Source organism: Hippocampus comes, unplaced genomic scaffold (genome assembly GCF_001891065.2).
Source record: "Hippocampus comes isolate QL1 unplaced genomic scaffold, H_comes_QL1_v1.1 scaffold345, whole genome shotgun sequence".
Taxonomy (NCBI): domain Eukaryota; kingdom Metazoa; phylum Chordata; class Actinopteri; order Syngnathiformes; family Syngnathidae; genus Hippocampus; species Hippocampus comes.
Genome location: NW_017805538.1, coordinates 1,269,879 through 1,291,797, shown reverse-complemented (window position 1 = coordinate 1,291,797; position 21,919 = coordinate 1,269,879). Strand labels below are relative to the sequence as shown.

General features: G+C 42.7%; 3 protein-coding genes across 8 annotated transcripts in view; 1 reads left to right on the top strand and 2 right to left on the bottom strand.

Annotated features, from left to right (window-relative positions):
• Positions 1-1,678: 1,678 nt before the first annotated feature.
• On the bottom strand, positions 1,679-7,645 carry fastkd2 (FAST kinase domains 2). 2 transcript variants are annotated; one of them, XM_019878552.1, is made up of 11 exons: positions 6,672-7,645; positions 6,490-6,593; positions 6,249-6,357; positions 4,761-4,884; positions 4,508-4,647; positions 3,983-4,155; positions 3,709-3,872; positions 3,378-3,614; positions 3,150-3,210; positions 2,578-2,692; positions 1,679-2,449 (listed from the first exon to the last, which is right to left on the bottom strand). In XM_019878552.1, exons 1-11 carry the CDS (start codon positions 7,302-7,304, stop codon positions 2,348-2,350), a joined length of 1,962 nt encoding a protein of 653 aa, XP_019734111.1. In that variant the 5' UTR covers positions 7,305-7,645; the 3' UTR covers positions 1,679-2,347. The 2 variants fall into 2 exon arrangements, with proteins under 2 accessions (XP_019734111.1, XP_019734112.1); XM_019878553.1 differs by having other exon boundaries at positions 3,378-3,611.
• Positions 7,646-7,892: 247 nt separating this feature from the next.
• mdh1b (malate dehydrogenase 1B, NAD (soluble)) lies at positions 7,893-15,895 on the top strand. Of its 4 annotated transcripts, XM_019878375.1 has the most exons (11): positions 7,893-8,020; positions 9,529-9,641; positions 9,713-9,847; positions 9,953-10,095; positions 10,172-10,340; positions 10,463-10,648; positions 10,748-10,802; positions 10,877-11,018; positions 15,282-15,457; positions 15,532-15,667; positions 15,742-15,895. In XM_019878375.1, the coding sequence occupies exons 1-11, from the start codon at positions 7,999-8,001 to the stop codon at positions 15,842-15,844; spliced, it is 1,380 nt and encodes a 459-aa protein (XP_019733934.1). In that variant the 5' UTR covers positions 7,893-7,998; the 3' UTR covers positions 15,845-15,895. The 4 variants fall into 4 exon arrangements, with proteins under 4 accessions (XP_019733934.1, XP_019733933.1, XP_019733932.1 ...); XM_019878374.1 differs by having other exon boundaries at positions 10,208-10,340; positions 10,463-10,802; XM_019878373.1 differs by having other exon boundaries at positions 10,463-10,802.
• Positions 15,896-16,382: 487 nt separating this feature from the next.
• Positions 16,383-21,919, bottom strand: part of retreg2 (reticulophagy regulator family member 2) — a 10,719-nt gene continuing 5,182 nt past the window's right edge. Inside the window, exons 8-9 of one of the 2 annotated variants that reach the window (XM_019878528.1) lie at positions 19,488-19,629; positions 16,383-18,298 (exon numbers count right to left, since the gene is read on the bottom strand). In XM_019878528.1, the coding sequence (XP_019734087.1) occupies positions 17,556-18,298; positions 19,488-19,629 (885 nt within the window). In that variant the 3' untranslated portion in view covers positions 16,383-17,555. The remainder of the gene's footprint in view (positions 18,299-19,487; positions 19,630-21,919) is intronic. The other variant, XM_019878530.1, reaches the window with a different exon arrangement.

Sequence of the window (21,919 nt, the reverse complement as noted above, 5' to 3'; positions counted from 1 at the left end):
AGAACTACATTGGTGAGTCAATGAATTTTATTTTACATTTCTTCTTGTCATTTTATTTCGTTAGTATTAAATTCGTGGTAACGAAATAAAATGACAAAGATACAAACGTATCAAATAAATCTGCTCACCTGCAATTTATAATGGCGCATTGTAGTCACCTTCGTGCATGAAAGTTCGTTCAATCTCAGCTGTTAGTCAGTTATTTGCTGTTGTATCGCCGATTTTCAAAATGCAAATGATCTGTTTATTTTCAAAGAATGGTTTGTTTTGTTATTGTTTGGTTGGTGTCTTATATGAAACTGCGACACTGCGCAATTTATTGGACAGACTTGTTTAAGGTTACACGGCGTAATTTGGGTGGCATTTTATTTCGTATTTTTAAATCATCTTTTTATTTTTGACTATCTGTAAATGTAGTTTCTTGCTCTTAATTGTGAATGCATACTTGATGGTTTTAAATGCTCCTGAAATGAAGTGTTGCTTGACGAGCCTGTACAGTATTGTGTTCATGTATGTGACGTCACTGAAGGCCTAAGGTTGAAATGCACGGCCCGCCACTGTATAGATCATGTTATATATTGTATTATATAATTATGTTTCTATGTACAAGAGTTATGTTGCCTTTTCAAGATAATTGTGTTAACCAGACACCCAGACTCCATGTTTGTGATTTGTTTTATGTCAATATAAATGCAATGTTTATGTCTGCCATGCATGGATATTGTGAATAAACCATTGCATTGGAAAATGGAATATTTATTGGAACACAGTAACAAGTATTTAGATGTATTAGGTAAAGAGAAATGTATAATCAAGTTACAACTACCTATTTACTACATATTGGTAATCATTTCATTAATTTAAGGTTTACTTCATTCTTTCACATTGGTTCCGATTACAGCAGTTACTGTATTAAAATTTATTATTCAAGGTTTACTTAATTCTTCAACATTGGTTACCTATTATAGGAGTTAATTTTTACTAAATGAAAATGTGTAACTTGACAATTGAGTTGAGTAAGGGTTACTTAATATTTTCCTACCTGCAATTTTTAGTTTCTTGTAATTGTTACCTAATTCTCCTGAGTGGGATATACTTGAAATATGAGCAGTGAAATTTACTCACTTGGAATGAGTGCAAATACTTGCGAGATTTTTTTTAAAGTAAATGTGAGTAGTCGTTTTTTACAGTGTGGGTAGAAGCAGCCGAGATGAGTTTCCTCTGCAGGTTGTCCAGGCAACTCCCGCAGAGGAAAGGATGTGAAGCGCGAGAGGGGCTCAGATGGGCTGGCTCGGACATCTGGTTAGGATGCCTCCTGGACGCCTCCCTGGTGAGGTGTTGCGGGCATGTCCCACTGGGACGAGGCCCTGAGGATGACCCATGATATGCTGGAGAGTCTCCCAGCTGTCCGTGGAATGCCTTAGTATTCCCCTTCGAAGAACTGGACAAAGTGGCTGGGGAAAGGGGCAGTCTGGGCTTCCCTTCTAAAACTGCTGCCCCACCGAACTGACCCCGGATAGGATAAAGAATACACATGCAGGTCTCTAGGCTGAGAGCGATTTGGGTGCCCAGGCAGCCTTGTTTCACAATGGTACATGAAAAAAAAACCCTAAGAGGTTGCACCGGTGCCATCAGCCTTTCGAGGGGTGCGGGAGAAAGGTGTTTCTTCATACGATTGATACCATTGTATTAAATGTTTAATATTTGCAGCAATTTCGTCCCAAAAAATGGGTGAACCTATAAAACTATGGCGTTGAATGCGACGCAAAGGGAAAATTGGGTGCACCTAACTTTTGTGCTAATTTACCAAAGAAGAAAAGTTGGGCGCACAAGACCAACCAGTGCAAAAAGTTTGTCTCGAGACCTGTGATGGATGGCTTGACAATGATTTGCAAATTCTTTTCAACCTATACAGTATTCAATTGAATACACCAAATATAAGGTATTTAATGTTCATACTGTGATTTGCCCCCTCCCCCAAATAGTCACTTATTTTGAATTTGATGCCTGCAACACGATCCAAAAAAAGCTGCGACAGGGGCACGTTTACCACGGTGTTACATCTCCTTTCCTTTTAACAACATTCAATCAGTGTTTGGTAACTGGGGACATGAATTGTTGAAGCTTTGTCGGTGGAATTCTTTCCCTTTCTTGCTTGATGTACAATTTCAGTTGCTCAACAGTCAAGCGGTCTGCATTTTGTCCGTATTTTGTTCAGGTTTCAACTTCTTTGGAATTGGAGATTGTACAAATGCACTAATGGGTTAAACTGCAATTGGTAGCATATTCACAGGTCATCTGGGCTGAGGTTTCAAACCTTCAACCTTCGTGTCAGTGGCACAGATGATCAGATACTGATTGTCATACATGGGGCTGGCCTTTCCGGAAAGATTCGTGCTGTGAGGAGTTGCGTGGCCTTCTCTTCAGACTTCAGCTCCTGTTCTGTTATCTGGGGATTGAAGAGGATGGGATCACTAAGTACAATGGTATACTATTTTGGGAAAAGGAGCTTAAAACTTCAAGCAATATAGCATGTCTTATTGTGACGACTGATTTTGAAACAGAATAAAGTCTTACCATAATTGGAATATACCCTAAAATCTCTAGATGGCGAAGTTTGACAGCCAGCAGACCTCGGGGTTGAGATGTCCCAAAGCAGAAAGCAGAGGAAGGCGGACAAAGAACTGCCATTCTACAACAGTGATAAGAGATTTCTATAACATAAGAGGTACATTTGGAAGAAGGGTAGTCACAGGTCAGTCACCATAAGGTAACTCATTTAACTCTCCCAATAGATTTTTTTTCATCCACATTACAACCAAAGACAAAGATAATGACAATAACACAAGCTCCTCGGTGGCAGCGCGGTGGAGGTGGCGAGATCCGCCTGGAGTTCTTCTAGGTTCTGGATAACGTGGGTCATTGCATTGACAATATGCACAGTACATTGCCTCCAGATGAGCAAACCGAGGTGGTGACGTTTAAGAACGGGGACAGAAGGGCATTCCAAGTACTGTACTCCAAAAGGTGCAAACTCAAGTGTCAGGAAAAGGGACGTCTGGGGCCTTTCTGTTTAATAAGCTCGTGCCCGAGCATCATGACCTGGAATAAGTGGAAGCAGAATGGACAGTTTCACACACATATCTTACCTTTGTGCTTGTGTTTCTTCACTGGGGGTTTGGTTTGCCCCAAGTTTGGTTATCACGCCATCTAACAGTCAGTGCAAAAAAAAAAAAAAAAAAAGAAAAAATATTCCAGACTGAATTATGCTGTTAAGCAAGTGCATCTGTATACATCAAATTAAGTACATTATTTTCTCTCAGTGTTTATATTATTTATCATAACAGACGGTATCATATAAATGCATCTTTGATTACCTATGAAGTGGAAGTTCTCCACAACCACCATTTCCTGTAGCGCTACATCTGCTTGGTCGGACAACAACCTTCGCAGGAGCTGCAAGAGATGCTGATTGACGGGCGGACCGCTGGATGTCACTTCTCCCAGCATTGTTGCGGGGACACTCAGAGGCCGAGGGAGGACAGGCTGATCAAGATGGAGGCATAGGTGCACTGTCTGAAACATTTGCTCCTGTCTCCTGGGATACATTGCTGCTGTAAAGAAAATTCAGATGAATTATTCTTATATGAGCGGGGTGGGGGTGCGGGGTTGTTTTTAAATTGCTGATTTAACAACTAGGGCCCAGACCTCTGCTACTCAGCTCCTCCAGGGTGATACCCTGGAGGAGTTTCTCCAGTGGCAAGGATGGGAAGTGGCCAAGAAGGCACAGACAAGAACAAGCCTTTAACAGTTCATAACTAGATATCCTGGGCAGGTAGAAGTCCAGAGTTTTGCTGAGACTCTGCAGAAACCTGGAGCAACACACCAGAGCATCAGCTTCATGAAAGTAATACACAGCTAAACGTCTGTTGTTGTGTACTGCAGTATTGGCTGAGAAATCAAAGTGTAATAAAGAACATACTGCTCTCTGTTATGCTGCACGCAATAGTTGAGGGACGCGTACACATTGAGGACACAGAGAAGGTCTTTAAGACTCAGAGTATCTGGATTGGTGATGACTCTTTGGGCAAATGCCGCCATCAGTGGAGTGGGACAAAAGGCAAGGCTCTCAAACACTGAGAGGAAGAGGACAACCTGGAGTGAAGTGAGAAGAATGAGGGAAGATGTGATAACGTTTTAAGCACGACCACAAACATCTCGACCATTGCCATTTTGAGCTGAACTGTCTAATGGATCAAGTCTGACTGAAAAGTTTGTTTTACCTCATGTGAGTATCGTTACAAGCTGAGAAAGGAATATAAACAGTGGCCTCGCGGTTCAAAACTAAGTTTTTCCATAGTAAGCCATTCGGAACAGGCTTTCCCACAAAGTTCACTTAAACATTTAAAAAATATTGGGAGCACCTAATTACTAAAACAGAACAATAAACCTCAAACAGCAACAATAAAAAACTTTATCATGTCAGAAATCAACCAAAGAGCATTACCTCCTTTTGGCTCCATATGTCGAATGTGGAGGCAATGTAGTCCGAGATGCCAGTGAGCAGGCTAAAGTCTCTGTAGCGCAGCTCTCGACATGCCAACAGCACTTTTAACAGTCGGTTAAATGGGACTCCATGGAGATTATCTGCGCAAATCACAAGCGAGTACAACAGGTCGGTCAAAAGCAAGAAGCTGAATTTTTATGATTAATATGAGTTCACTGGAATGAAATGAATTGAAATTAACACTTGACCATACCAGTAATTCTCTGACTGCAGATATCCAGCAGCGGTTTGGAATAGAAGCCCATCTTGGCCATGGTGGAGATCATGTACTGTGCATTGGGAAGGGTGAACCGCTCTATCATCGATAAGGCCTTTTGCTGAAAGTTCAGTTGATTCGGGTTAATGTTTGGTGCTAAAAATGAACATGACAAACATGTGCAGGGCATTTATTAAGGGCGGGGGAACTCGTCAAAGCTACCTGGATCTGTGTGAAAAAGTACTTGTCCCCGTGGTTAAACCGTGAATTACCTTGGCCTAATCGGAACGCTGAGTTGATTTTCACAGACCATCCCCAAGCTTGACTACTACCGTCAGACACAGATTGCTTCAACAGCGGCAAGGGATTGGTTCGCAGCCTTGATCGGGTCAGGGAACCTTATTTTAAAGGTTTGCCGACCCGGTCAGATGTTTTTTAGACACGTCACAAGGAGGCAGTGACAGCTCAGACGAAGGCTGAAGTGACAGCCGAAACTGACAGCTCTTCACTAAAAAAAGACCATTGTCTGATAAAAAAGAAACCTTAAACCTATTTCAACTAATAAGAAGGCAAGATGAACATCATAGCGCTACCTTCACCATTTTTTTTTCCAATTTAAAAACCTTCGCTACACTGCCAACCCCCCAACAGTAGAGTCTCCGAGTGAACCCAAAGTGTGTACGAGTCAAGTGAGAGCCGCCTTCTACGGCACCAACACAAGCCTCTTCACCTCTCTCAGAAGGCAAGATTGATGAATGTTAATTACTGTATAAAGTTTTATAATTAAAGATTTATGTAAATACGTGTACCGTTGTAATGTTTGTCTCAAATATGTGGACCCCCAATATTTTGTGGGGGGGGGGGGTATAAGGACCAGGCCAGCCTGCAAATAGCAAAATTCTGCAGATAAGTGGCAGCTATACAAATATGCATTGGGGGGGGAAAAAATTCAACCTAAAAAAAACGCTGATAAACATTCAATATGTATTTTCCGCAAATTTAAGGATGGAAAGAGCGGGAGTGACGGGCAGCAGAGAGAACATTCTACCCCTCCCCTGCTACCCTCAATCACAAATTCGAAAAATGTTGAAAAAAAAATCTGTGAATATGTGAATCAAGAGGTGCTGAACCGCAAGTTTGCAGAGGTCCGTAAACAGTACACGAGTAAATGCAGTAAGTGAACAAGTTATTTCAATAGATATTTGCACCATTTTTTGATCGGATCATAATAGTTTTTCTTTTTAACTCAATGGAATGGAATTGATTAGTGATACCCCCCCCAAAAAAAAAGATTGTGTAAAGTCTAGTTTTTGAGTAATCTTAGCAGCAAAAAAAAAAAAAAAAGAACGAAAAGTTGTTTTGGATGCAATCACAGATTTAAAAAAGGGAGAGAGAACACAAACAGTGTCTTTCACAAGACTGAATAACAACAGATTTGTGTAAATTCAGCTTTCAATCTCAAGGTAGAAGCAGGGGGAAAGATACCTCAAGTTTCCGTTTGAGGTCAAGCGACATATCTTTCCCCAAGAGGCGCATCACGGTCTGGAGCGCCACGACATTCTTTATCCTGGGAAGGTGCTCCTCAACCACCAGCCTGTAGCATAAAAAACAAAACAAAACAAAACAAAACAATGCGACATGATCTGGAATGGTACAGTTTAAACACAAAAGAGCACAATATTGTTTTAATACAAACCGCACTCATACACTACTTAATAAGGCTGACCTCAAGCCGTGTTTCAGTGCATCAACATTGGGGGTGCTCTCCATATGTGCCAGACAGGAGGCCAAAATGGATAGACTCTTCTCATCAAAGTCATTCAACTTCTCCTGTCAGTGAACAACAAGTAAACAATTATGGAATGAAATGAAGGAGAATAAACAAAGGTTAGCATGATGTTTATGTACCTGACAGGCACGGAGATACAGCTGGACCACACGGCTCCTTTGAGGCACACCGAGATTCACCATAGCCAACAGAGAGTATGCCATGTCTTCACATTGCATGGACCCTACATTGGCCATGACGTTTTGCAACAGCTGGTCAAATGCAGGATGCTCGAACATCAGCTGCAGCTCACATCGCCTCTGCTCATCCGACATCTTCTTGATGCTGGCCCACATATGTGTGAGGCAGTTGCTCAGTTGTTGAGGGGTGGGCGGATGTTGTTGGCTGAGGTCAAGCACATCTGATGGAGAGCCACAGTGCAGCAGGAGCTCAAAGAAAGGGGACCCTCTCTGACTCTGGCCTAAGGGGTGGTGTATCTCATCCAGAACTAAGGACTCCGCCACTGGGGTCGGGCCAAAGTTAGTTTCCTCTGATCCCAAATTGGCATCCTGCGAATGAAACCTCACGGAACTTTTTAAACTAGAAAGCCGCCATGAATTGATTTGCCTTGTGCCACGAATGTGTGCCAACCGTTGTTTGGAGGAACATGAGTTCTTGCCCGAAATTGCCGCTATAGAGCTGCAGTATTTGACCGAAAAGATGCAGGAGCGTAGAGACCGCCTCATGGCCTCTTGCGTCAACCACAGAGACATTGTCCACCAAGATTGTGAGTGCGTTCACATAATCAAGACACTGTTACTAATTACCGATTACATATTTTGCTTAGCCGAGTGATTCAACGTTCGTGTCGGACTGTCTACTGAAATTATCGCAAGGTCAACAACGAGCAAAATGCCAGTGACTGCATGCTACATGCTAATGTTTACGAAACGTCAAATAATAAGTCCACCATGTCATTGCCTTAAACTCAAAGTCATTTCATTTAACAGCGAACAGGCTGTACTTTAAATGTTAATAATGTTTTTTAAATTGTTATAGTTAATTTGCGTTCTCACATGCCTCTTCGAGATGTGTGCACCGTTTGAATCAGTCCCTCTGGAAACGGAAACAGGATAATTTCCTGGTGGTGGTGCTTGGTGTCCGAATATAACGATACATGAAAAATACAACGTATGTGAAGCAAAAGTAACAATTTCTGCAAATTAAATATTTGAGTTTAATTATAACGTTTTAAATTAATTTCAAAGCCATCGTCACTATCTTAACGTAAATGTAAATTATTTTACGCTCGCTATGTGTCGTTTCTACCGGTCTTATTCACTGTTGAACATCCCGTTACCGGGCAACGGGCAAACGAAAACGAAGTTTATTCAGCGTTGGAAACCTTTTCCATTATGTTGTGCGTTGCACCACCTTCTGCCCGAGCAACCAGAGTCGTCTAATGAAATGGCTAAATTTGTGTTGGCTGGTAAGTTGATAAATGTGACGTTCAAGTTTCAACCACAATCGTTAATTTATTTTATTGAGAATCATCTGAACAGCCAAGAGACGGCAACCCCAGACTAGAGATGACATTTTATTTGAGTCCTCCTTGTATTCATGAAATTAAAGCCTCATTTAAATTATCCAGCGAAACTAATACCTTCTTCATCTGTCCCTTCATTTTATGGTGTGGGGAACGTGCTGTCAACTCAGGCACGGCTCCCAAGAGTTGTTTTTCTCCCGGTGCTTAAGGGGGGCTTGATCGATACATAGGAGGTGTAGGGTGGGCTGGGGAGAGGGGGATGGGGGGGGGTATTTCCAAATATTTGATATATTTAAGAATACAGTATCAAATAAAATGCTGGAGGGCTTTACTGGGCCTATACAGATTTCTGACGGTGCCATAGTAGCCCTTATCCCCAGTGTAGCGTCATCCCTGTTATCATTTAGATAGTTATGTATATATAGTTAATGTTGGGCTCAACATTAAGCATTCCGTTTAACTTTTTTTGAGGTCGAATAGCTCGATAAATCTTGGAGCCAGATGTCGCACATCTGCGCTTTTTTGGGGTGGGTGGGAGGGGCAACATTTAATTTGAATGTTTAAAGGTCACCTTAATCTTTACATTTCGAATTAAATTTTAAAAACGAACAAAGTAATTTGAAATTAAATTTAATTCCTTTTATTTTCCAAAGTCACAGAGAGCCAGAGCAGGTGGATGAAAGCCACATGGGCCTCAGGAGCCACAAGTGGCAGACCTCTGTGATAGATAGACCAAGACAAAGTGGCTTTTTTTGTGAAGTGGAAGGAAGCCATTGAACAAAAAAGAAAAATCTGAAAATGTGGTGTTTGAAAGTATGTTCATCCGTCTCTGATACCTCTAGATCAGGGGTGTCAAACTCATTTTTGTCATAGGCCACATTGTAGTTCGGCATTGACAAAAAGTTTATTTACAAAAAAATTACGAGACCGGCAAAGTATAACAAAGAATGCTGGTGCAACACCAAGAAAAAAACGAAACCACCAAAAACGCTTGCAAAAGCCAAGGACAAAAATATAACCGGAAATAGCTTGTCAATAAAGAGACAAGAAAACCCAAAACACGTTTGATACAAACCGTGACTATGAATTACAGTAAAACAATACTTACATAGGTAAGTGCAAAAAACATGGCAAGAGAAAAAACATACAGCAACAACATAAGACATCTAGAAGATTCAACACTTTAACAGTCGTGAGCAGTGCATCAAATACTTGTTCTCCCCACTGTATATATTATATTTATTTTTCAAAAAAGGGGCATCGGTAACAAAAAATGCTGGCAAAACAGTATCTCAAAGTTTTTAAAAGGGAAGACAAATTGCAATTTTGGTATTTTTGCAAGAAACTTGAAGTTGATTCATATCATTTGGTTTCGTGGGCAAATGATGTTGAGTTTGACAGTGGTGCTCAAGTTGGAATCGGCCTAGTTACACATTTATGTTTTCCCACAGGCAGAACGGACTGCCCATATTATGCCAAAGCAGAACTTTTAGCTGACCGATTGGCGCGTTCTTTGCCAAATTTCCGCATTCACAAGATCTCGATCCTCCCAGATGAATGGAAGGTAAACATAACCATTTTCCTATGTTAAATAGTAAGTTTTTGGCATCTTATTGACAACTCACCGGTCTCCAGGATTGGCTACAAGACACTTGCATGAAAAATGGCTGGAAACATGAGGAGTCCCCTCTGGTGTGGAGAGAGTTGGTGCACCAAGGAGGCAAAGGCGTGTTCTTAGGGGGCTTTGATGACTTTTTAGAGCACTGTCAGGTCGGCCTCCTACTTTGTATTTGACACATTACCTGACAATGTTGTGGAGCACGCTGTTTGTAAATAATAATAATAAATGAGTCATGCACTGTTCCTTACCGCCAGAATTACTACAACATCACATCAGACATGTCTGAAGAAATGATGCAGAGTATTGCAGAAGAAAACCTTGAGACCAAGATCACCCTGATTTTGGAGGCGCATCATCGTGCCAGTCTCATCCAACCCCTTCACATATGGATCAGCAGGTGAAAAGTACATGCAAGACGTGGTGCTGACGTGTTTGGTGCGTCCAACTCATTAGCCTGATTTGTACTCGCCCAGCGCTCTAAACCCAACCTGCAACATGCTGATCCCCAGTCTGCTCTCCGCCGAGGTGCTATCCCAAGCATCTGCCATTAGTCTTCACCTCCTGGATGTGGAAGGCAATGAGGAGGAACTGGAGTCACTGAAGATGGAGACGGAAGATCTGGCTTTGCCTCTACTCCATCAGGCAGATAATCTTAATTCTCTTTTCCTTTTCATATGTACAAGTATACATACCTCATCTTTTATCGAAGCGATACACGCCGCAAGTGTAATACAAACAAACAATCTGTCTCGACGTATGGACAGGTGACCATTCACACAGATCTCAAAGATGCTTTCCAGAAAGCTGAGATCATCCTCCTGTTGGATGACCACTGGTCCGGAGTCAACGATGACACGGATGTGCAGCAACAACAGACGATAAAAGCGCTGGCAGCCCTGTATACTGAATATGGGCGCTTGATTGAGGCGAGGGCCAATGGGGACGTGAAGGTGATTGTGTCCGGCGGCTCGCTTGTGAACCTCAGATGCTCACTTCTACTGAAAGCGTGCTCACTTGACAGCCGTCGTTTTGTTGCCGTCGCAACTCAGCTGGAGAATGAAGCCAGAGCCGCCATCGCCAACAAGCTCCGAGTGAGGACTTCAGGTAGCCACGCCGCTTGCATGTTTTGCGCACTCGCTTGTCAGCATTCCTAGCATCTGTGTGGTGTTCCGCTTCAGAGGTGACAGATGTCATTGTGTGGGGAGATGTTGGAGACAGCTTCTACATAGATCTGCAGAGGGCAAATGTTTTTAATTATGATGGACCAATCAAAGGGCCGCCCTTCTTTTCCCATCCAGTGCTCGAGATTATCTACGACAGGTCAGTGAGCAAACCAACAGTACATACTCACAGGAGGACATTTAGGCACCCAACATTTGAGAAAAACAGACAATTTCTTTTGTTTTTTTTTCTGTAACGTCATCTGGAAAAAACGGTTAAACCCATCGTATAATTTGATTCGTATCATCACCAGTCCGCATTTTATGTGATCATTTGCTCTATTTGGCACAACTTTGTTCCAGATACTTAAGCATCTGAAATGCCTCTATCAAAATATTGCTAAATAAATCTTTCACAATTAAAGAAATTATTTTTTTAAGACCAATTTAATTTTAGTACCATATTACTCTAATTACAATGTAATGGTAGGTTTTTCTTGTCACGTTTTGTGAGGTGGTAGAGTAGTTGGAGGACCCCAAAAAGCATCGAGGCAGGAGGAGCAGGCTGGGCTGAACAAAATGACCAACAGGTGTGCCGCTGCAGGAGGAGCCCTACAGTGCCACCTGTTGGTCACAAACAGAACCACCCGAACATTTCTCCCTCAAGCGTAAATGCTAGCTGCTACGCCAGGTGGTCAAGAACAAATTTAGCTTCACTGTGTATAAAAAGTCTGCACACCCTAGTCAAGTGCCAGGTTTTTGTGAGACAAAAGGGAAAAAAAAATCCACTACCATGGCCGATAACCTGACATAAATTAGAGCCATGTAAAGATTGTGTGGTGGCCTGGTGGTCCAGTGGTTAGTGCGTCGACCTCACAGTGCAGAGGTACCGGGTTCAATTCCAGCTCCGGCCTCCCTGTGTAGAGTTTGCATGTTCTCCCCGGGCTTGCGTGGGTTTTCTCCGGGTACTCCAGTTTCCTCCCACATTCCAAAAGCATGCATGCATGGCAGGCTGACTGAACACTCTAAATTGTCCCTAGGTGTGAGCGTGAGCGTGGATGGTTGTTCGTCTCTGTGTGCTCTCGATTGGCTGGCAACCGGTTCAGGGTGTCCCCCGCCTACTGCCCGAAGACGGCTGGGATAGGCTCCAGCACCCCCCGCGACCCTAGTGAGGATATGCAGAACGGAAAATTAATAAATGAATAAATAAAAATTGTAAATGTGGTTGCATAAGTGTGCACCCCCTTTCTAACTGGAAATGTGGTTGTGTTCAAAATTAACCAATCACATTTAAACGTGTTTAATGGGAATCAGCACATACCTGCCACCATATAAAGTGTCTTCACTTACCCCCCAAATAGTTTTTTTTTTTTGCTTTTAAGATAATTTTTTTGTCCCACATTGGGGACATTTTACCAAAAGCCTCATGTTTTTGTGTCACTGTTGACTGTTTTTTGGAACCGTTCAGGCTTCCTGCCCTTTTTAGTAAGGCTCCATTTCCATCCCCCCGTTGCCCCCCCCCCCAAAAAAGCCCACAACCATGCCTCATTCTAGGTATACAGGTAGGTGTTTTTTTTTTTTGTGTGTGCGGGGGAGGGGATGAACTGTTTCATCGGGTCTTAAAACAGAAAAATTTAGCCAGGCTTTGATGATTTTCTTTGTAAGGTCAGACTTCCGTCCTGCCAGTCTATCCCATAGTCCATCCAGCCTTATGGACTAAACGGTCTGTAGTCGCCAGAAATTCATGGAGCTCCTTCAATCTTGCTGTCAGCCTCTTGGAAAACTCCCTGACCAGTTTTCTTCGTCTTTTCATGAGTTTTGAAGAGACATCCAGTTTTTGATACATAGTACATTTTGTAGAGTACATTGTATTCAAAAAAGACTTTATTTAGTTCCAGTCTAAATTTACACTTAGAAGAAAGTAAAATATTCAGAGTAAATGTTACTCAAGGTAATAGATTCATCGTAGTCCAAACACTTCAAACCAACTTTTATTTGATGACAACATAAGTTACTCACCCATATTTTACACCAATGACAGCCTCATGTGTGTTTGAAGATTTTGATCCATTCTCAAGATTTACTCCTGCTTTAGTACACTGAAAAAAATGGAGTGATATTTACTAACCCCCACCCCAACAAAAACAAAAAAAACTTTCTCCACTCATAAATACAAAGTAAATTCTACAAAAATAGTTTTTGAGTCAGTTTTATTTGCTCAGTCTTAGTTTATTAAAAAAAAGTCACTCAAGGGTTGAGGAACATACCCACACCCTCACGGTTAGGAAACAGCTATTCTACCACCTGAGCCATTCATGCCTACTCAAGAGTTAATAAATTGGCCGTGCCAGGTGGAATACTTGTGTAAGTTGCGGGGTTCGTAGTTTTTGAATGGATGCCTCTACATTAAGAATTTGAACGCAGCTTTTATTTTTCCAATGTCTGCACCCCCGAACGAAGGAACGAGAACACACCTCCTTCCGGCTACTCAAACACTTCCTGCTTTCCTTCAGCCAATCAGACAATATCAACATAAACTTGTTTCAGCAATTATTAAACGGAATATTCATTCATCCATTCATTTTCCGAACTGCTTGATCCTCACTAGGGTCGCGGGGGGTGCTTGAGCCTATCCCAGCTGTCTTCGGGCAGTAGGCAGGGGACACCCTGAATCGGTTGCCAGCCAATCGCAGGGCACACAGAGACGAGCAACCATCCACGCTCACATTCACACCTAGGGACAATTTAGAGTGTACAATCAGCCTGCCACGCATGTTTTTGGAATGTGGGGGGTAAACGGAATATCATTTAAGTAATCCTAACACAAAAGAATATAATGCTCAAACATAAAATGACAATAATTAACAATTTAACAAAAGCCTACACTTGTACCTCCAGAAGGAGGCAGACCAAAATATTTGGGGCCTCCATTTGGAGCCACCAGCAATATAAAAAATTCAGAGTAAGAATGGCTCATGTAGGTAGACTTACCGTAGGTCAATCCATAGTCAATTAATTTTCCTCTAGATCAGAATGCAAACTCAAATTAATGGTATGTGGGGGCTGCTGGAGATAGTGTCTAGGTGTGGCTGGTCCACATCAAGTATTTCTCCAAAAAGGGATTCAAATTTGCACAAAAAAAAAACAATACAATCATCTCAATCTTTTATTAACAACATTTGAGAACATTAACGGTTCTTTTGTATATGAGCAAGATTTGCAACCCAGTTCACGCATCTCCCTGGTACTTTGCATGCTCCTCAACTTGTCTAGTTGAGTAATGGCATCTGGTTTCTTGAGCACAGCAGGATTTCTCTGTGCATTGAACACACATCAGGGTGTCCCTGTGCTCAAGAACAACAACAGGAAAATCCCCAAAACAAAAACTTTTTTTTTTCTGGAAATTGGCCGTTTCTGTCACCAATACATGAAAAACATATGACTCTGTATCTTTTCCTTCCACTTTGTGTTACTTTAGAATTCTGTTTTGCCAAAAACTGTCATAAGCCTGAGCTATAGTAGCCCCATAAATGATTAAAACAAACAAACAATACACACACACACACACACACACATCAAACAGCTAGAGAAACATGAGAGCTAATATTGTGGGAGGTCACATTAACATTAAACTTAAATGTCACGAATGGGGCCACAACATCTCATCCTGAGGGTCGCAAATGGCTCCTGGGCAGCCAGTTTGAGACCCCCGCTAGATGGCTAACAATGTTTTAGTAACAGGGCTGTGTGGTATGTTGAGAGACAACTTCAGAGCATAATTACTATTTAACTGTACGGCATGACAAAAATGTTTTCACAATTACAAATAAGAAAATTAAAATCTTACAGAAAAAGACGATTTAAAACTGATTTAGTCTGTTCCATGTGACATATAAATTATTCATCAGAGGGAAAAAAACATTAAGGAGGTACAAAAAAAGCAATTTTACAGAATATTTAGTCATCACATTTACTTCAAGTACTTACATTTCGTCTCTTTTCATGTTTGTGGAGTCTCTACGGGGATTATTTGAAATTTCATGGGAGAGAGAAAACATTGCTCCAGTGGTGGAATGCTCTGTTTAGTGTTGCACTGGTAATTGGCAGTGGTGGTAAACTGCTCTTTTGTATTAGATTGACAGAGTCCCATTATCGAGAAAATCTAAATGAGTGGATTAAATCATCAAAACGTGAACATGTTGGACACATGCATTGATTTCTCAGTTTATCCCCACTTTTACTCCCCCCCACCTGACTCTAACAACAATCTAATTTGGCCCTTGAGCACAAGCTGCCCACCTGGCGTACCTGATCAAGTGGCAACTATCCAAGAGGTGTCAAACAGCACAACAAGAATGGCAGACTCAACATTCCACCATACACCCTTTGCCCCAAAAGCCACTGACCACCTTCTTTTGTTCAGGGAATGGCTTGAGGGCGACTTCCAAGACATCGTGCGTTGTCAGCGGGCAGCCGTGGTCTCAAAGACCTGTCGCGGAGCGGACATGTCGACTGCCAATGGGATCCTCACTCTCCTAAAGGCATGGAATGGGACTTTGACTCCCAGTCAGGTGTTCTCTGTGGGAGTCTCGTGCACAGGTGAAACATTAAAAAGGGGGTGGGGGACTTCTAATGTGCGTCACATACATTTAGAACATTTGGGCAACTTGCAGACCATTACGAACTCCCCGGCGACGTCATCCTTTCAGTGCCAGTGATGTTCACAGATGGCCAGTGGTCGGTTGTGTCGGACGTGACTGTTGGAGATGATCTGAAGCAGAAACTTCATCTTTTTGCAAGTAACCTCAGGCAAGATACCTTTTTTTGTGCGTCCTGCAACCAACAGCACCCCTCACATCATGCATGATGGATTTCCTTCACAGGAAAAAAATGGATACGGAGAACCCCAGTACAGAGGTCAACCAAGAGCCTGATCAAAACTTTGACAAATCCATGGAAAACCAGGCCAAAGAATATGCGCTTTAGTGCACAGGTGTCAAAGTCAAGGCTCGGGGGCCAGATCTGGCCCGCCACATCATTTAATGTGGCCCGCGAAAGCAAATCAAGCATGTCAAGTTCCATGATGCTTGCTAAAGTATGAACCAAAATTTCAAATGGTCATATGTAATCCACAATAACAGTTATGATCCTTGACTTCTGATTTTAAAATGAGTTATCCATTAATTTGTTGTGCGCTGCGTATGTAATATGTGGAGGGGAATAAATATTTATCCGGTTTCCCAAAATTCATAACGGCCCTCCCAAGGGAAACCGTGACTCCAATGTGGCCCGCGACAAAAATGAGTTTGACACCCCTGCTTTAGTGCATCGTGCTTTTCAGTTTGTTCTTTTATTCTTTCTTTCTCATGCAATGTTATAGTGTAATTCACCAATTCAGTACAATAAACCTCCTTGCCTGGCCAAACGCGTCTCTTGCTTTTGATAGTCTCAAAATGTAAAAGACCAAACTGAGTACTTTATGCAAAACCAAAGAGCCTAGAAAATATAGTCTTGAAGTGAACAGTTCAACAAGTGCCCTTTTTATAGTTCAAGAAGCAATCTTGTAAGCACACTACCAACCACAAATTAGTCTGCTAACCGCTAAATATGTGATCAACTGTCTGTCATTTACAGTTGGCATGTATTGAAAATGAGGACGTACCAAACATGTCTTCCACTCATTGGAAAATAATAAACAAAGTGATTTTTACCTGAAACATTCAACTGTATCCCCCCCCCATTGTGCAGCGTGTTGTTCTACATGCAGAATATTGCGGAACATATAAATTCCTTAGTTATTTATTTTTGTAATAATTTCTGCAATATACACAGGGAGGCTGGTAAAGTCGGAAGTTAGTACAAATACAGTTCACGAGGACAAGTGGGTAAATGAACACAACGCTGAAAGCCAATTTATACACCCTGCCCCCTGAGAATTGGATGCTGAGCAATGAAAGCAAAAACGTCCAACCCAAAACATTGCAATTGAACATCGGTTAGTACATGTGTAATGCATGGCATGCAATGTACTTGTCGTGGTTAGTTGCTAAAGATGGACGACAACAAGAACTCAATCTCACCTGTAGCAATGACATGTGGCATAACAATAGATTCCACTCGCAAATATTAAGTCAAGACGAGGCATCAACCACAGAGGAAAGCGCTTTAAGTCATTTGTGGGTGTGTGGGTAAAGATCTTCTTTTCAACACTTGTCAAAGTTACCGTTTCCAGGCAACAAGTGAAAGCGCAACTATGACCCCAATGCGCTCAATTAAACCAAGCAGATATTTTTTCTGCTTTAGTCATTAGAATTTGGGGAATGTGCTACAAACATCATTAAAAGGGTGCAAGAAATGTTTGAATTCACCCTCGGCTGAATATACCATCTAACAGTTGAATGAAATCATTTAGAGCACCTACTCATGCTTTGTAATCCTAATCTCTGTAATAACATCTGGACGAACATCTGCTTCTGACAGCAGGTTGACTCACCCCGGGGAATTTGCTTACAAAGCAAATTGATACGCTTTTGAGGCCAGATGTAAAATGCTGACAGAGCTGTCAGGCACCAACAGCATCAAATGCTCTTTGATAAACCTTTTGACTGTACTGCTGCGTATGATGTCGATGCAATGGACAAATTAAAAACAAAACACATCGGACTCGGGGAGGGGTCGGGGGTGGGCAAAGGGGAAGCTATGACTGGTGTTGATGCTGCGGAGCTCCGGAGGCTCCCCCCGCCAGCGGTCTTTCAGGGCTGAGGTCCAGCCCCTCATCCGCCTGCTCAAGTTCACTTTGGTCCAGAAGCTCAAAATCCTCTTCCTCGGTAGCAACCAGTGTATCATCGTGCATGTCATCAGCAGTGACGCTCTCTGTGGTTATGGTCTCCAGGTCCTCGTCGGGCCCCGGCACCGTCGCCATTGTTGGGTGGGCGGAGGTCTCCATAATGCCTGGGGGGGATTCATGAGGGAGGAACTCGGCCAGGACAGGCTCCTCGCTGGCCTCACTCGAGCGTAGCAACGCTGACAAAGTGTTTTGTACCACAGTGGAGATGGCTGTGCTCACAATCTCCTCACTTAGGGCCTCAAGTGACCGCTGCGCACCCTGGGAAACAGCAGCTGCCTCCCCCTCTCCTCTATGACCCGCTGCTCCTTCCCCTGTGGCCGGCAATACGCCCACCTCGCCACCAGGCGGTCTCCCGTTGCCGTTGAAATGAGTGTTCACAAAGTGCAGTGGGGATGCAAGGTGCTGGATGAGGAGGCTGGCGGGGCTCAACGCTTCGGCCTCTGCGGGAGCGCTCGCCTGGGATCGGTCACCTTGCAACGGAAAGCGGAGGAGGTTGTGCTCCAAGGATGGAAACTCCTCAACGGAAGGAAACTCGGGCAGATCCCGTAGATAGGACTCTTCTGGCTCGCTGTGTACACTCTGTTGATCCAGGTCTGAACAGAGGTGACATATAACAATATTTGAAGGACATTACTGTCTTCCCAAGGATCACACCTATTTTTTTTTGTCTCCGTGTGTTTTGGCGTGAACCTGGACAGGCCTCTCAGCCTTCTAAATTATTTTCTGTCATGCCCCCCCTAGGAAGAGGAAAACATCTCGCGCCCCCACGCACAACTATAAATAGTCTCATTTATCTTTAAAATTGTTTTAAGTACACCTCTGCATAACACTGTATCCTTATTAACGTATAAGAGAATAAAAAAGAAATAAATATGGACCAACTTACAACAAAGAATAGCTTTAGTAACTGTAACAGACAAGATTTAAAGTGCATCTGAAATTCAAAAATAAAATAAAATCCCAAATTTAACGATAAATATTTTTTGACTGACCATGTCAAACAATACGATACTGAAAAATAAAATTACATATCATCAATAAGTAATAATGCATTCAAACTAATCACCCACATTATCTCAGGAGCACAATATTTAAAAAAAAACTTTAACCAGTAAAACAAAAATATATAAAATAATTTGTGCTGATTTTTTTTTTTTTTAATCAAAGATGATGTCTGGATTAATAGCTACGAGTAGCAGTCACAAAGCGGGATGATTGACGGCAATATTCGGCATGTTTTCGCTGAAAAAAACTCAAGCGGCTTATCAGCGTGATTGGGGTGTAATGTCTTTAAGTGACGCTTTAATTTATTTGGCTTCATGCTGTCCGCTGCCAACATTTTTAGACACAGTAATTAAGACACCGGTCTTTCCTCATCTACCACCGTAGTCACAGTGAAGCCAAGCGCTGCATACGCTTCGTCATATTTCCTCGTCTTAGCTAGTTTGTCTCTTATCTGCGTCTCTCGCTGCCTGTAGACTTCGTGTCTACTCATACTCTGGGCTGTGTGCAAAGCGAGCATGCTCAGTGCAAATAAAAACACAGAGCGAATGCTCCCTCCACACACTCTGACAATGAGAGTGCAATTGCACTTTATTCTAGGACAGTAAAAAAAAAAAACTTAATTAAAAAAAGCATGTTCCCCGAGGTCAAACGCACCCCCCTTGACGGAGCCTCGTGTCCCCCTGGGGGGGCGCGCCTCACTATTTGAAAAACACTGCTCTAATGAGAGGCTAGTTCTACATTGGCAGAGTTCCAAATGTAACTTTGATGCAAACCTACATTTACCTTCAGAGACATCCGTCAGTTGGGGGGTCGTGGCTCTGGAAACTGAGAAACCGCCGCTCTCCAATATGGAAGCCTCCTCGTCAGACAACTCTGAGTCGGTGATGGCCATCGCCAGGGCCGTAGTCCTCACATCCACCTGAGCAAGACAACCACAATGAGAAACAAGGTGTTGCTTCTGCAATCTCAAGGAATGACTTTCAAATTCTCTCCGCCTGTGAACGGCTTCCCATATCTGACTATTTCCCGAGCGGCCACAAAACATAGCAAAGGTAGTTGAATTTGCAGACTTCATCCGCTACTTGAATTGATTTTTCCTCACCCTCCTGCATCAGTTCCGAAATAGCTTTTTTTTCCTCTCTTCTCCCTCCGGACATTTTTCAGCAGAGGCTGTGTTTTATTTTGGAAATGTCTTTCTACATTTGACTTGTAATTGTTGGCCGTTTTTTCACCACAATACTATTCATACTGGTAAATGCAAATGAATCTACCCAGGCATGATTAAATGTTCTATTTTCTTCAGATATTTTTCTTTTCTTAGATTTCCCAATTTTTGGCCTACCTGTGGTTGAAAGTCTAGCTAAATGCACGGTGTTTTGCCGGGCTGTCGGAGAGAGCAACGAAAAATAATACAATGTAGAAATCATTTTATTTTAATATTTCGGGATCACAATTAAAGGAACGAACAAACATAAATACTTTGTTCAGACATTGTGCAATTTTGGAGTTGCTGGGCTTTCCGGCATGACACCTGTATTTTCTCAAATCTGCCTGCCGACACGTCAAGTGCTCGCAAGCGTCTCTGAAGCAGGCGAATGCTGATCACTGAAATTGCACAAGGTCTGAAGAAAGAAGTTGTGGTGTAGGGAGGCAAAATAACATGGCCAAACAAAATATGTTCTTATTTTGTTCTTAACAGGCTTTTAACAACACAACACTAGTTCGTACAACTCACTTGAACGGGTGTTCACACGGCAAGATTTGCTCCGGTGCTGTGCCAGCGCTGCCCCAGTTGAGCGTTCACACGTGCAAAGTTATACCGGTGTAGAAAGCAGCTTACTCCGGAGCAAATTTAACCCACCTCGGGGAGGTGGTTTAAATATTTGCTCCGGAGTAAATGCTCATTTGCAGAGCAGCACCGATGTAAATTTGCACGTGTGAACTTTACAATTTGCTCTGCAGCAAATGCTCGTTTGTGGGGGGGGGGAGTAGCCTCGCTACGCATGAGAAGAGTTGATTACATACGGCGAGAATGCGTTGCTTTCGTGCTCTGTTGTACTTCGTCATGTGTTTGTTTAATAACGACACAAGACATGGCTGGGAACAGTAGCAAGCCGCACCTTGCCTCTTGGGTTATACCATCTCAACTAGAACGGGGCGGGGGGGATAGTCCCCAAACGTCATCTTTCCTTTTGTAGGAGACTGGACTGTCTCGGAGTTATTTGTGTAGTTTGTTCCTTTGTTGTGTGTTGACAACACCCCCAGCCCCCATAGAATTTATTTTGTGATTTCCTCTCTTGATTTTCTGTTTGGCGCATTATATGTTTGCTTTTCTGAGTGTCATTGAAGTCATCGTTGATTTACGTTTTCGGGGGCGGTCACTCTCGTGCAGAAGGCACGGAGACCGACAAGGAGAAGGACGTGTCTGTACAGTAGTTGCTTGAGTTGTATATGTTTTAAAAAGACCTAACACGACAGCTCTTTGTTTTCTATCGTTTTGCTCCGCTGCAGAAACTGACGTGTGACCGCAAGTGGAGCTGCACCGACGCTGCGCTGGTGCTAACACGCTCAGCGGCTTTGTACGTGTAACCGCTCCACAAAATTTGCTTCGGTGTAAAATACATCGCAACAAAATACATCGGTGCAGCGCCGGAGCAAATGTGTGCTGTGTGAACACCCCTATAGTTGCCATGACCTCTCCTTCCTTTTTCATCTCAATAGTATTTTTAAAGAAACACTGCCACCTAGTGTATAGTCAGAGAACATAACAGAAGTAATACACATTTTTGAGACATACACTTCAATCAGACCTTGATAATTTATTTTTCCAAGCAACGCAGAGCCGCAACGGAAGGATAAACGAGCCATGGATTGCCGACCCCTGCTCTAAGCTGTCCATACCGTAGGCGTGCATGTGAGTGTAAATGAGTTAGTGTAAATGCGAGACTGGCGGGCAACCAGCCCAGACATAGGTTCGGTTTCAGAATCAGGCATCATATCTCATGCACTGTGCAGTGCAGTGGTCTCGCTGTCTGGGTCAGAGTACAATAAAGATGTATTGATTGTATTGTATTTAAAACATAGAGGACAATATTCATGACATTTTAAGCTTGTTAAGGCCTAAAATGGAGAAACTTAAAACTTTACACACACACACACACACACACACACACACACACACACACACACACACACACACACACAAAAAC

Coding starts and splice junctions, on each gene's coding strand:
- fastkd2 (XM_019878552.1), bottom strand. CDS start 7,304: ATGTCTCTGTGGTTGACGCAAGAGGCCATGAGGCGGTCTCTACGCTCC. Junction 6,358..6,489: donor GCACTGAAACACGGCTTGAG/GTCAGCCTTATT, acceptor TTTATGCTACAG/GCTGGTGGTTGAGGAGCACC. Junction 3,873..3,982: donor GTGCAGCATAACAGAGAGCA/GTATGTTCTTTA, acceptor GTGTTGCTCCAG/GTTTCTGCAGAGTCTCAGCA.
- mdh1b (XM_019878373.1), top strand. CDS start 7,999: ATGGCTAAATTTGTGTTGGCTG. Junction 8,021..9,528: donor GGCTAAATTTGTGTTGGCTG/GTAAGTTGATAA, acceptor GTTTTCCCACAG/GCAGAACGGACTGCCCATAT. Junction 10,096..10,171: donor CTTCACATATGGATCAGCAG/GTGAAAAGTACA, acceptor GTACTCGCCCAG/CGCTCTAAACCCAACCTGCA.